The sequence below is a fragment of the Fringilla coelebs genome (genome assembly GCF_963513975.1).
Source record: "Fringilla coelebs genome assembly, chromosome: 8".
In the NCBI taxonomy this organism is placed as follows: domain Eukaryota; kingdom Metazoa; phylum Chordata; class Aves; order Passeriformes; family Fringillidae; genus Fringilla; species Fringilla coelebs.
In genome coordinates this window covers 19,204,477-19,218,479 of record NC_140066.1, presented here as the reverse complement: position 1 = coordinate 19,218,479, position 14,003 = coordinate 19,204,477, and the positions used below count along the sequence as shown (strand labels likewise).

The window sequence follows — 14,003 nt, the reverse complement described above, 5'->3', positions numbered from 1 at the left end:
AAGGCCGCTTACATTTCCAGAGTGAATAAGTTGTGCAGGGGCTTCTCTCAGCCAGTGGAAAAAACTAAAGGCAGAGCCTTACTGGAGTTCAGGACAGGCTACTTTAGACCTAGGCATGCAGCCTGTCTCCAACTCTATGAGTAACCATGAGTCAAGTGTTTCTTCCAATAACAACCAGCCCAGTTAATGCCCAAATTTTTTTAAGTTCTAATGCATCTTATCTCAAGACATTCACACCTTTGAGCTCCCAGCAAGCAGGGGGAAAGGAAATCCTAGAGCAAGTTGCTCTTTACACAGAACAGATGTCATGCTCCACAGCCAACCATCACCTCTGGCTTAGGTTAGGCTCTAGCTGGAGCTGGTTCCACATTGCACTGATACTTTTAGGCAGGTGATAAAAGTGAAAGCACTTTCAGTGCTGAAAGTGCTCACTTACAAGATAGGTAATGATTTGCAACACGTAGACTGTAAATTAAAATGGGTATAGCTGACAGGCTGCAACAACTCAGGGGCAATGCACACCTCAGGTCTCAACACAATTCCAGCCCCAGCAATCATTTCAGAGGACTCCAATTAGACCCTTAGGGCTGTGCTCCTCAGATACCTAAACTGAGAAAAGTTTCTCTAACTCATGGAATGCATAAAACATTCTCTCAAGCACCTCCCACTAGGAGAAAATTTTTTTCCTGCAACAATAAATCTGAGGGATAAGTTAGAATCTCTTCTGTGCAGCTAATACAACATACCAAAACATCCATATGTACATCACTGTCTGCCCTGAGCAACAATGAAGAGGTTGTTATGAAAAAGCACTATGGATTGTCTCTGTCCTCACCTCACTATCTCTTTCCACAGTAACCATTTGTATAGAGTCTATCAATAAAGTGATACAAAGGAGATAATTATTAATCATCTATACACAGTCAGCTTTTGACACTCGTCTTCAGACTGTGATGAAGTATGCTAGAATGCTTTTTGAAGTCCTAGTAACACCTTTGAATCCTTAGAAGGATAGATACAAATAGGTATGTTTTCATATGCTTTTTAAAGGTTCAACTTGGTCGCATAATTGCACTCATTACAATTATCCAATGTTTCCTATGTTTTACCTTATGTTTAGGGATTCTTCTGTTATCCCCTTCGACTTCAAAGCAGGTTGGAAAGAACAGAATCTATGGGAGATATGAAAGGTCACATTATAGTTATGCAAATGGTTATTAGAACACATTACATATCTATATAACTGCTTTGTCCTCACAATTTTCTTCAGGCATTGCCCTGAGACTCTAACCTAGGACAAAGCTATAAGACAACAGGCAAAAGCATACATCTAATATTAAGGAGTTGCTATGGGCTGGATAAGAGGAGTTTCTTTCCCCAAAAGGACTTTGAATTTACACACACAGTTATGGGTCAGAGGATAAGAACCCATTCAGACATTTATTTAGCAGAAATGGCTGAAAGAAGCACCAACCCTCATCTCAGCCATTCGTATTTACATTTGCTGGGGTTTATGATAACAGACAAACTATTCCCTTGAAATGCACAGTTTTGGTGAGCTTCAGCTGAGGATCAAAACCTTGTCTTGAACTGCCTTTGAAAGATTCCCCCAAGAGATTCTTGCCAGAACTCAAAGACAGCAAAGATGTCAGAGACAGCTGGTGCTGGGGCAGATCCTGGTGATTCTAAGTGGCCTCACTATGCAGCCTGTTTGGAAAGGAAGAAGAGATAAATCTGCACTGACTTTTTAATGCAATGCTGCAATAGGGGTTGTTCAGAGATTTCAGGAGCAGAAGGAATTCCTATGATCCTTTAGAAATTAACAGTACCAATGCTTAGTTCAGACTGCAGAATTTAGTACAGGAAGCACTAGTACTGAAGTGGATTTTCCTGTGTAGAGGCCAGTGAATGCAGTCCTGATCTAATGGCCAGAACTGCAGCAGACAATAACATGCAAGAAAACAAAGTGCAAATTAATCACTTCATAGTCTTACATTCAAGTTCCATTAAACAAGACAAGCACATAAGGATTTTTTTTTTTAAATGCCATTGTTAAAAGTTAACTCTACAAAGATAAAGTTGGAAAGACAAAAATATGTTATTCCTAAAGAATCTAGTGATACTATGAGGGTTGAAGAAACCTTCTTTCACCCAGTACTGTGAGGTGAGGTGAGGTAGAGGTGCCTCTCATCTCAGTGGCAGGAAGGAAAACAGCTCCAGTCAAAATCTCCTGGGATGAAGGGACACACAATATCACTGGGTGCTAGAAAAGTCCTACACATTAGATCCCTGGATAAGTCAATGGCTATGTAATGCTCCTTACAGTCCGCAGATCAGCAAAAGGAAAATTTCACAACTAAAGTGTAAGCCATTAAAACTCAAGGAAAAACTGGAAAATAACGCTCCTGCAGCAACACTACACAGACACCTGACACCAGGATAAATAAAAGTGGTTTACCAAGCAGCACCAGGAACATTCCCACATGATTGTGAGCTAGTCATTACCTTTTAAATATCTTATTTCGGTCACTGTCATGGAAGACAAGAAATTTGGAGTAGCCATTTTTGAAGAATATTTCCAAGGCGATCTCCTGGAAAGGTAAATATTTAGTGTGAGGAGCTGCAGACCAAAGCCTAGTTCTGCAAAGGGTCCATCATGGCCTGTCCAATTCTTCAGAGCTTTAAAAAAAAAGACTTTGACTTTTTTTGACAAATGTGCAGAACTAAAGCAAAATATGTCCAACATTCTAAATTTCTTCAACTGTAGGGATGGTCCTACAAGGTGACTAGCAGTTCAAACACTGCTTTGAAGCAAAACCAAATTTCAGATGTTGGTTCCATCACTCACCTTTTCCTTTTGCTTCTGAAACATTTTCATTGTGAAATCTCAGTGTGATTAATACGACAATAGTAGCATTAAGTTCCAACTAGGTGATAAAGATAACACAGATTCTAAATAAGAGTTTCTTTTAGAAAGCAACCATGCTGCTTGTTAAATTAAGACAGAGCTCAACAGAACTGGCAAATAGTTTCTCCTGACTAGAAGCACCAAAGGAGAAAGAGGAGTTTATGACATTTTGCACCAAAACTTTGAGGAACTGAAGTAGAAAGAAAACTTCACTCCCTTTTCCCCATCTACAAAATGTCTCTATACTTTGTTTTGCTGAGCGTTTGAATATAACCCTTTTATTTACTTAGTGAGAGGTCCTTTTTCCCCCCAAGTCATTCAAGTAAAACTATAAATAACATGCAGTGTCTAGGAACCCAGACATGAGTTTCAATCCAAATGTGGCAGGTGCAATACAAACCTAGAGAAACACTCTGATGGCAGGTGGCCCGTACATGATTCACAAATAAAATATAAAGAAGAAATATGAGAGCAGCTATGACAATAAACAGCTTGCAGCATTTGCTCTGGAGCTCAGCTTTCCAAACCAGGTCTGCTCAAGTGTTGCCATTACAGAACTGGGACAGTGCCTTGCTCTGGGCTGGACTATGTGCATGGACAAGAGGAGACCAGCAGAAAAACAGTCACTGCCTAAACAGCAATCTACCTGTCCTGCAGGGAAAGCACAAGGAATCGGCTTTCCTCTTTTTCTGCAATGTTTTTTCTAAGAAGTTTTTGGCATGGAGTCCCAGCACAAGCCTGATACAGATACCTGAGTTTTCAGTTCATTAACGGAACAAAATAACCCTGGAGCAACAACAAAAAGACCATGGAACAACAATAAAAAACCCTAAACCACAAAACCCTCAACCCAACAAGCTCAGCCTTTGCCCCAGTCCCATTCAAAGACTGTTTCTACTCACCTCCACTTTTCACTTTGGGTCACCCCTAAAATTTCCATTTTGTACGGTTAAAAAAATCCACGCATACACAAATGTGAATATATGAGTAGTTGGAAGTCTTCTGCTGGCAACATTGATACAAACAGAAGTGATGACAGCTCTGCTCAGCCTGATCAGCAGTGATCTTAGTAAGCTTGATACTTGAGTCACCATTCCTGTACGTGCTTGGTGAGTGACCTAACCACTGCAATATATACTGTATCTTGAAGCAAGTGTCACCTACCAAAATTGCCCAGTTTGCATACATAATTATATATAAAATAAAACAGGGCTGACTTATGGATGAGTATCATACTGTGTTACATAAGACAATTATCAGCCCCATTTTCTCCAGCTTCTGAATTTTCTAAATGATTTTGTAATTCCCTGCTGAATCTCAACCTTCCAAAAATGGATTCAAAATAACCAGTAACTAGTTACAGCTATTTCAGAACTTCATATTTTGGTCAAATCTGTGAATTACTCCTTGGGCTCTACTAAAACCCTCTCAAGAAAGTACGGGCTCTGGTGTTGCAAGAAGCTCTAGTTACAACTCTTTTGTGATTCTCCTCACGTGTTCACCTAAACAAGACAAAAACTGAAAGGGTACCAAGGCCCCTGGTGATGAGCAGCTCCTGGGTATTACAGCTGCAGGCACAGAATCCTCTTCTTTGGCTAATGTTCTCTTATTGAACCACATGCATGACTTGAAAGCTATTCCAAGAGGCCCAGGGTAAGCATGTTAGTAACCCATAGTACACTGAAGTCTTTGGAATCTGCATATTACTGGAAGTCAGCCCCTTACTGGTAGCTTCCATAAGAATATAGTACATTAACTTCAAGTCAAATTTTCAAAAACTTTGTGTGAACAACACTGCTAGCCCAACAGTTAATAAGCCAAGCACTCCACTCAGGGTGTTCAAACACAGTGGTGTGTATAGAAAGGAGTTTGTATTAGAAAAGGACATTGAAGCAATGATGTGACAAAAAGCATTTTGATACTCCAGCAAAAAAATATCAGCAGTCTTAGTGGAAACTGAGCAGGTGGTTTTCAGTCACATGTCATTACTGCTGTTGCAGCTTTCCCTCAAATGGCTGAGCATTTTTATTCCTACCTGCAGGAGAAAGCGCATCAGATGGATTTCTTTGATATCATGATATGAATAACGTGAACACGTCTGGTCTCCCACTGTATGATCTTTATGACATAAGTTGAAAATAAATGGATCACTGATTCTGGAGAAGAAAAAAAATTAAAAAAATTTGAAACAAAAAAAAAATATATTGGAGAGCCCTCTTGAACATTTAAGTCCTCCCCTAAAGAAAAATAACAATACCAAGAGATATCAAGATCAACTGGGACATACATAAACTGAAAACAAAGCTAAATAAATAAAGCTCAACACTAAAGGCAGATTTTCTATTAGTTACCCAAATAAAGAGCCTGTGGAGGCTAAGGGTAGATTTGGAGTTATTTTAGTATATGCAAGTAGGCAGACAGGAATGTTTTGCACACATTGGAATCTGAGAATCAGCAAGGGAAGAAACTTGTTGTGAGAACCTGAAAGCCCAAGTCAAGGGTAAGCATCATATGGACACACAGCTATTGTAAACAGCAATCACTTGGAATTAATAATTAAGCAAATAATTAATTATTATTTTAGTAGTGTATATGTATTAGAATTGCAATCAACAGCCTGGCCCACAGAAAATCCCTTGGAAAAACAACCTAAGCTTTTATCAGACCCAGTCCAATTGAGCCTTGGGTCCCCTGATCAGATTGACTGATATTAGACTTCATAAGATTTGGATGCAGAGCAGACAGGGAGTAAAATGCTGAGCTACTCACTGTCCCACTGGGCTTTGCACATGAGCACACAGTATGCACAAAGAGCTTGGTCTAACAGACTCATTTGCAATATTGATCACTTTCAATAAATCATGAGTCAAGAGATGATAGCAGTGTGCCAAATATTAATTACAATTCTGTCTTGGAGAAACAAACAAAAAACTCACGAGACAATGAAGCTAAAGTCTCCTGTCCTAACTGTTCCATATGAATAAAAGATGTGAGTTACTCAGAAATAAACTTTAACATTATAACATAGCTGAAAACCAGCAATGCAGGTGTGAGACTGTCCACCATCTGTTGAAGATGAGTGTTCTCATGGCACCTCCAATGTCTGTGAACAAGCACCTCTGTTAGTTATGTTAAACAGTTTTTGTAACAAATGGGAAGGATGGAAAACCTCTTGCTGTGCAATTATTCTGCTCAAAATCTCCAAAATATCTGTGCAAATTCAAGGTATCCATGTGCCAGTACTGAAGCCGATCAAGCAGATCTCTGAAAGGGAGGAAAGAATGACTCACCTGGACAAGCAGTGATGAGTACAATAGACTTCCTCCTGAAGGGATAACACAAAGCACTCACAGATGTAAAAGTGCTCTTGGCCAAAGAGCAGCACCCCTTCCAGTGCTGTATGACCCTGCACAACTGCCATGGAGCACTTGAACGTCACCTAGAATGGAGGCAAGCATAATAAGGCCAGGAGCTGCCAACACAGGAGGCAGAGGCAGCAGGGAGCCAGAGCCAGTGATGCAGAAGAACACAAGTTTGTACCAAAAACCTGCCATATTGATTCTTGGGCTCACAGTGACAAAGTCACAAAATCACCCTATGACTGATGGAAGTCCAATCAGAATATAGGAATCTATCAGTCTAATTGTCGTAAGGATTTAGATAAACATTCTAGAATAATTTTTTAATTTCCCTTGATATACTAAGACTCAGTCTTTTGTTTTTACTCCCAAATAAACTAATTTGGTCCTTACAAGAGAAGAATTTCTAAAACACAATTTAAAAACATGGGGAATTTTTATAAAGTATTTTGTTTATTATATATACACCAGTTGATAGAAAGCGTTCTTGGGAATTGACCAGTTTTGATAAAGAAAAGAAAGCCTTTTTTTCTGGAATATTTTTTATGGCTGAGAAATGGTGCAGAAAGTAAGCAAATCAATTTAGAGATCAGAAAATGGTGTGGCCTGCAGAAAATTTAAAAGTTCTCCTATTAAATCAAGCAGTAGTTCATTGCAAAGAACTTCCGTTCCATTTAGAAGCATGGAGTTCCTTATTTTATGAGCAGACAAAAATATTCTATATATACTCAGCTCCAAAAACTAAGTCCACTGGATAACACAGTCAGCTGGGATGATCAAGGTCAACTCAGTGTTGTGCCCAGTTTCAACCAGAACTTTCAACCACTACCTCCTCTGTTCCTAGGAAGGGGGCAGTAGCTAATCATCCATTAGCCCAGCCTCAACAATATTGCTCCCAAAATGTTAAAGCACTAATACTACTTTACATACTAAGGAAATGGCTTACTGCTGAGCTCCTCCTCTAAATTAGCACAATCCTGAATTGCACAGGATCCAGAAATGAGTGTAGAATTTTGCAAGCTGAGTCCATCTCAAGCTGCAAGGACCAGAGGGCTACATACAAATGGATTAGAGAGGTATTTACATAGCAAGACTACTTACCTGGTTCAGAAATGTAATGCAGTGTTCCTAAGAGAATAGACTGATGAGAAGTATCACAAAATCTCTTTTTCTCTTAAGATCTCAATGATCTTATCTTTACTAAACTTCATAAGAACTAGGGAGGTGTATTATTTTATGGGGCATGCAAAATTGACCCAGAAATGGAATTAGTTTTATTAGATCATGTAAAGTCTATATAATAATATGTAGAATAAGTATGGTTCTACTTCACCCTTTACTTTTGTTCCTAAATTCGCTGTTTCTGGAGTCAAATCTAAAATCCTCCTTGCTGTCCCAAACTACACATGATCTAGCTAAGGTCAGCTGAAGCAGACCCACACTGCTTCACAAGCTTTTAGTCTTTCATGTTAGGATAACATAAATATTAAATTCATAAGCAAATTAAATAAAATCTTGTTTCCACACTTAAATACTTTACTGAAAAGCCATTATTTTACCTACAAATTAGGTGCTTAATTTTGAAATCGCTTAGTGGGCACAGGAGGTTGTTTCCCTCATTCTGGGTTTAAGGGAAAAAAAACAGCCCTGGGAGATTTCTGTGGGTAATTTTTTCATGAAAATCTCTTCAATCTCTCTCCCCTCTAAATGATTTCTAAGAGGAAGGTAGCATTTTTCCACCACCTCTCCCACAGGAATGCCTGTCTCTGTAGGGATATGCCAACCACAAAACTCTGGACGGGAGTGCCTGCCATTACGTGGTTAGAGACATGTTTGCTTGCACTGAGGATACTGGGGAATTCAGCTCACATCAACAAACCACATGGTTTCCTGAAGTAATTAAATAAGAAAAAGATTGCTTCTTCCCAAAAGGAAGGTAACTGAATATTGAAACATCAGGCAGTTGCATAAAGCAGCTCCACAGACACAAAGTTGAAATCCAGACTTGTAAGAAATGCACCTCACCAAACCCAGAGATCATGTGTGTAGGTATAGGGGGCACGTGGATCATGAAGGAGGACTATGATCACTAATATGGACTGGCACAAAAATCCACTGTGCTGTTCTGCCTAAGGCAGGACCAGGGCATGTTAGTAGACCTTGTTGAGGGGGAAGAGCATGTAACCTCTCTTTCACAAACCTTAAACTCTAAGCCTAAGTATTGTGTACTATCCAACCAGAAACAGTCATCAGTAACAATCCCTTTCTTCAATTCTATATTATTTCTTCAAACTTACATTATTAAATAAATCTGCATTATTTGAAATACAAGAGTCCTTGAGCTGAGTCAATTTTTTTCATCTGGAGAATGTGACTTATATTATTGCTGATGAGTAACAAAGATCTGAGTTGTACTGCACAATCTCCACCAGGACAGTGCTGTACCTGCAAGTCTTGTACCTTCAGTCTTGCATTGAAACACCAAGCAGCTTGACATTATCACAAATTAAAAAAAACTTCCATTTTCTGTCAAAACAGATCAAAACCCAGTTCACAAGCTACTAGAATCATTAATCAATGAAGCAAACATGACATAAAATAATTGAATAATTACCTTCTAAGGTATTGCCCAAAGCCCTGCATCTCTTGATTGCTCTGTTCATTCAGATGTACAAAGGAACACATTCACTCCAACTCTGACACACTGCCACACACACACTCAATGACTTTTCTGAGCAGCCCAGGACATAAAATGGCTCCAGTTGCTTAAAGTACGAACAGCTCAGGAGGCAGCCACTGACAAGGCAGGACCTCTGTGCACTAAGTGAGCACAGGACAGCTAATGTCACCCCCTGCTGCTTTTGTTAATACTTCTGTCAGCTTGGCGAGGCAGTGACTGCTGCTGGAAAAAAACATGCCTGGCATTTCTGATGGCTTCCTGCAGAGTTACATGGAGAAGAGACAGACAGCCTGAAGGCTCAAAATGAGATCAGTGCATGGAAATCATGCCTCACATTTTCATGCCTGTCTCCTTCTGTGGGGGAGAGGTATGGGGAGGAAGGGGCAGAAGGAGGAGGGGCAGAGAAATGAATTCTGTTACAGAAACAGACTGCATCAAGAACTCTCAGAAAGTCATATTAGAGAGCACAAGTGTGACCCCTTAGCCAGTGGCAAAGCATCAAGAAAATCTGGCGATGGTACTGAGATACTTTAATAAAATAGCTATTTCTATATCTGTGTATAACTGTCACAGCACTGTGAGGTCTGAGTTTACACACTACAAGTATTTGGCTTCCACCACGGGATGCTAACTCCTGGGCCACTGAGGAAATGATGCTACTGAAAAAAACAGGTACACCGCAAAAGATCAGGGAATGAGGCCAGGTTGTCAATTTCATTGATGTTGTCTCAATTAAATTGACAAAACCAAAGTTACCATCTTCCTAAGAGTCACCCTTATTTACTGCACAATTCAACTCCTCTCCAAGTGTTCCTGAACATTAAGCATCTTCCTTGTATTGGGAGGAAACCTTGGTGAAGGACATCCAGTCCAATACAAGGGCAAAAAAGGAACAGAAATGTTGTGAATAGATAACACATGATGGAAGCATCAGAGAAGAAGCATGGAAAGTTTATATAGCCTTAGAGGGAAGAATCTGTCCAGTACTCATGGGGAGGCAGAAAGAAAGACATGTAAAAGGAGGAAGGAAACATTTTCTGGTATTCTCCAGGAATACATGTAAACACCACTGAACTAGCAACCTATACAAAACTGGCATACTCTTCCAGAGGTTATAAATAAATTTGATGTAGGCACTGCTCTGAGCATGAGTAAAGGCTTGGGAATTCCTGTGCTGCTCTACAAGTCTAGAATTTGCCATGTCTTAGGCAAATTCAGACAGTGTCTCATAAGAGAATATCTTGTTTGCCATGCCCAATTTTTTTCTCTTACTTCAAGGAATTAATGTTAATTGCTCTTCAAGAAAAGCCTGTACAGGAGTTCATACAGAGTCTGGAAAACTGTATTTGCTCTAAGGAAACAGAGAGTAATGGTATCTAGTGTAGCCTGAATCCACCTGAACTCTGAACTGAAAGGAACAGATAGGCCTCCATATCCAATTCACCCTCTAAAACGCCATGCCCCCAGGGAATTTTCTAGTTGATCTTTCCTACCTTTTCACTCTCTGCAAACTCCTGCAATATAATTTGTCTCTCCACACATAGTTCCAAGAAGTCTTCTGAATGGAAACTTTCATGTAGAGCTGGGAAGAATGTTAGCTGGTTACAATCCAATCCCTTCTGATCCATCTCCCTCTCTGCTCCATTGAACATCAGCTCTCCTATAAGAGTATAAAAGAAATTGTGGTTTTAGTGGCAGCCGGATGACACCAAAAGCATTTGCAATTTAGTCTTTCACTCAATCTATTCTACCTTGGGAAATAGCATTATATATCTGCAAAAAACAGGCACGAGAATTAAAATCTCTGCTGAAGAATGATGCTTATTTCAGGGAACCAAAGGCAGATACATGCTGTCAGTCATAATTCAAACAAAATCCCTATATTCACAGAAGATTAGGAAATTAGGAAACAAATTTTAAATGGTAGTCTTTTAGAGACATGGACTGAGCAGGATCTTAACCCAAAGAGAGACAACCCACTTATATCTTGCCCATGCAGTGTCCCAGGTTTTGCAAACTCATGCAAGGCATGCAGATAGAAAAGATACAATCAGCCTTCTTCTTAAGGCTTCATGCAGAAACTGCATAGTGCTTCCATCTTGTTTGGAGTCTAAAACAATGAGCTCCACTCATTTATTTTTAGGCCCTATCCCAGTAAAAAGTATACAATACTGCATATTTCCAGCAGCACTTTTTCCAAGTTTAAGCAATTAGAGCTTTCCAGGTTCCCAAAAGTGCCCAAAGCTTATACTTCAGAATAGCTTTTTTGCTTTAGACCTTTCAGGTAGCAACAAGAGAGCAGCAAATTCTGAAGACAGTGGATATATCACCTATGAAATATGCATCAGTTTTGTCACAGATGTTACAGTGACATTTTTGCCCAGAGCACCTACAGTAAGGTTTTTCTTTCTGGATTAAATTGTGCGACCTAGAAATTAACACCCTAATTCCAATTATCTTTGACTATTTATGCCTACTGTCTTGATGATGCAATGTAGCCCTAAAAAGTTACCTGGATTCACTTCAGTAGGGGAAGTTGTTTCCCTTCTGTTTCCTAGGAGAACCTGAAGAGAGACTAGGTGTGACTAGAGTGGAAAATGCAGATAGGTAAACATAACTCAGAACCTTGTTGGCAGAGAAAAACACAGATTTTGAACTATGCTGCAAATCAATGCCTTGGAAATTCAAATAAACTCATTGGAAAGGAAAAAATAAACATCACTGGAAAGGAACCTAAAGGAACAAACATAAACAATTAAACAAAAGAACTATTATCTTTCCAAAGATGATCGCAACATGAGGCCAGTTATAGGATAAAAATCATACTACTCAGCATACAGAAAACTGCCAGAATCCAAGCAGCACAAAAAATGCCTTAGGTATGGGAACCTTATATTAAAGTGCTTCAGCCTTTCATTGATGGGATTTGGCATTTTGGCATTAAAGAAACAGACAGTAGTAAATACCCCACATTCACAGTTCAGTCCTAGCTTAAACCACTCTAATTTCCCCCTTTTGGCCATTCTCCACTCTTAGCAGCCCTAGTAACAGGACAGTGCAGCCTTCTAACTGGGCTCTGCTGCATACATTGGGAAGCACTATGCTATTGAGACACTACTAGCAGAAAAGCATGGACAGCTTATGCTGTCACCTGTATGAGGAGATTTTATACAAGAAAAGAGAAAAAAAAAAATCATTCTGTTGCTGTTAAATACATTGCAGCCTTTCTTAACCCCAAAACCAGATCCCTTCAGTGAGCTCTCTATACATGGAGCAGCACATTCCAGAGTCAGGTGATGAGAACCAGAGGAAAGAGATGCACATATTTGTCAAATGCTGGACTCTGGTTTTGAAGGTCTTTTCCAACCTTAACATTTCTCTAATTCTATAGTCACACAACTGTTACAGACATTGTGCTCCTCCTGCAAAAGCTTTCTACCTCACTCTTCCTTTGCATCATTGCCACTTGGGTGTTCATGTGCTGAATCCTCCTCCTCATTCGCGAGGGCCCCTCGTAACAATCAAGAATCCATCGTGGCTCTAATGATGGGGAAGCATCTCTCCACGGGCCCCCTCTGGAGAAAAGTTGTTCCTCGAGTATCATCCAGTCTTTGGCTGCTTTGCTGTAAGCACACTGCTGCATCTGTGGGACAGAAACACTTGGTGGTGGCTTTTGGACACTTCCCTCCTCTCAGTGGCACTACCCCAGGGATTCAGAGGGATCTACCCAGCCCACCAGATGGGACCTCAGCAGAGGGAGCGCTGCAGGCCCAGCAAACACAAGTCCAACTGACCACTGGAAGTGTGCTTCAGGAGGTGTTACTACTGATAAAATAGCGATAGTCTGACTAGACAACACAGTGACAAATAAAAGCATGTCACAAATTGGAAAATGGTTGCTTCCATGAAATTTTCAACTCAAAAGCAGTGAGCCAGGAGAACCACATCACAGAGGTTTTTATTTGCTCCATTTTTTTCTTGGCAAGCATGTGTGACAAATGGCAACAACAGCGCTCACTGAAAACAGTCTGAGTGATTCAGTTGGAAGTGAACTATGCTCCCTCTGAGGAAGGCATAAATTTAATTCTTTCTACTTTGGTGTTGCATGCAAGCAGTTAGGGAGCACTAACATATAAATTTAAAGGAGAGAAGAGGTGAGAATGAAAAAAGGCAAAAAGTTTGTTGGTCCCTGATGGCCAAAGCTGAAACAGAAACGTACCTGTGATGTTTTACTGTCTATCACCTTGAGATCTATTTTAAAAGTTTTACTGGCTACTAAAGAAAAAAAAAAAGAAAAAAAAGAAAGGTCAAAGTTCTCACTTTCATTTCTGCCATTGGAACAATAATTGAATAATTCATTTAAACGAAGGGGAGAAAAAAGGATCCTGAAAATAAAGTGGGGAGTCTGATTGCTGGGTGATGCTGTATCACACTTCTGCAATGATATCAGGAAAGGAGTGTGGACTAATCAACTCTCAGCAAATCTTCAGGCACAACATTCATCTCACTTCTAAAATGCTCAGTTTCTCAGGGCAGTCCAAGAGTAACCTTTCAACATCAGAAAGCTGCTGCCCAGTATTCCTGTCCTTTACCTGTACGTGGTCCTTGTACAGAGAAGCATAGAGCTCCTGCCCAACTCTTCGGTACCGTTCCATACATGACACAAATCCCTGGAAGAAACATCACGACACATTATGCCAAGGTGCTGCAGGGGTAAATCCTGTCAGGGGCAGAAGTAGGCATTAGCTGCTCTGTCTTTTACTAGAACAATTAGGGAATATGGCCTGTGTCTGCAAGTTTGATGGCTCTGCAGGCAGTGTAGAGATGAGTCAACCACCTGAGGTCAAGTTGCACACTTACACCAGGAAGACAAACATAGACATCATCCTAACAAGGGTCATTAATGGAACTACTCCGAGCTTTCTCAGAAGGACAAAGAAAACCCCAAATACGATGTAAGGCTCCTCTTTTTGCTGCTGAATTAGTGCTGCGAATAGCATAAATTATAATAAGCTGTTATAGAGACTCCCACTGAGGTAAGGATCTACAGTGAGGT

At 40.1% G+C, this 14,003-nt stretch overlaps 1 protein-coding gene across 1 annotated transcript in view; it reads right to left on the bottom strand.

Moving 5' to 3' along the window:
- WDFY4 (WDFY family member 4) overlaps window positions 1-14,003 on the bottom strand; it is a gene marked incomplete at its 5' end in the record, with an annotated part of 123,276 nt that overhangs the window by 39,761 nt on the left and 69,512 nt on the right. Inside the window, 8 exons of the mRNA XM_084210746.1 lie at window positions 1,110-1,172; window positions 2,506-2,591; window positions 4,944-5,064; window positions 6,199-6,347; window positions 10,441-10,607; window positions 11,460-11,511; window positions 12,387-12,590; window positions 13,540-13,617. Of these exons, the coding sequence (XP_084066872.1) occupies window positions 1,110-1,172; window positions 2,506-2,591; window positions 4,944-5,064; window positions 6,199-6,347; window positions 10,441-10,607; window positions 11,460-11,511; window positions 12,387-12,590; window positions 13,540-13,617 (920 nt within the window). The remainder of the gene's footprint in view (window positions 1-1,109; window positions 1,173-2,505; window positions 2,592-4,943; window positions 5,065-6,198; window positions 6,348-10,440; window positions 10,608-11,459; window positions 11,512-12,386; window positions 12,591-13,539; window positions 13,618-14,003) is intronic.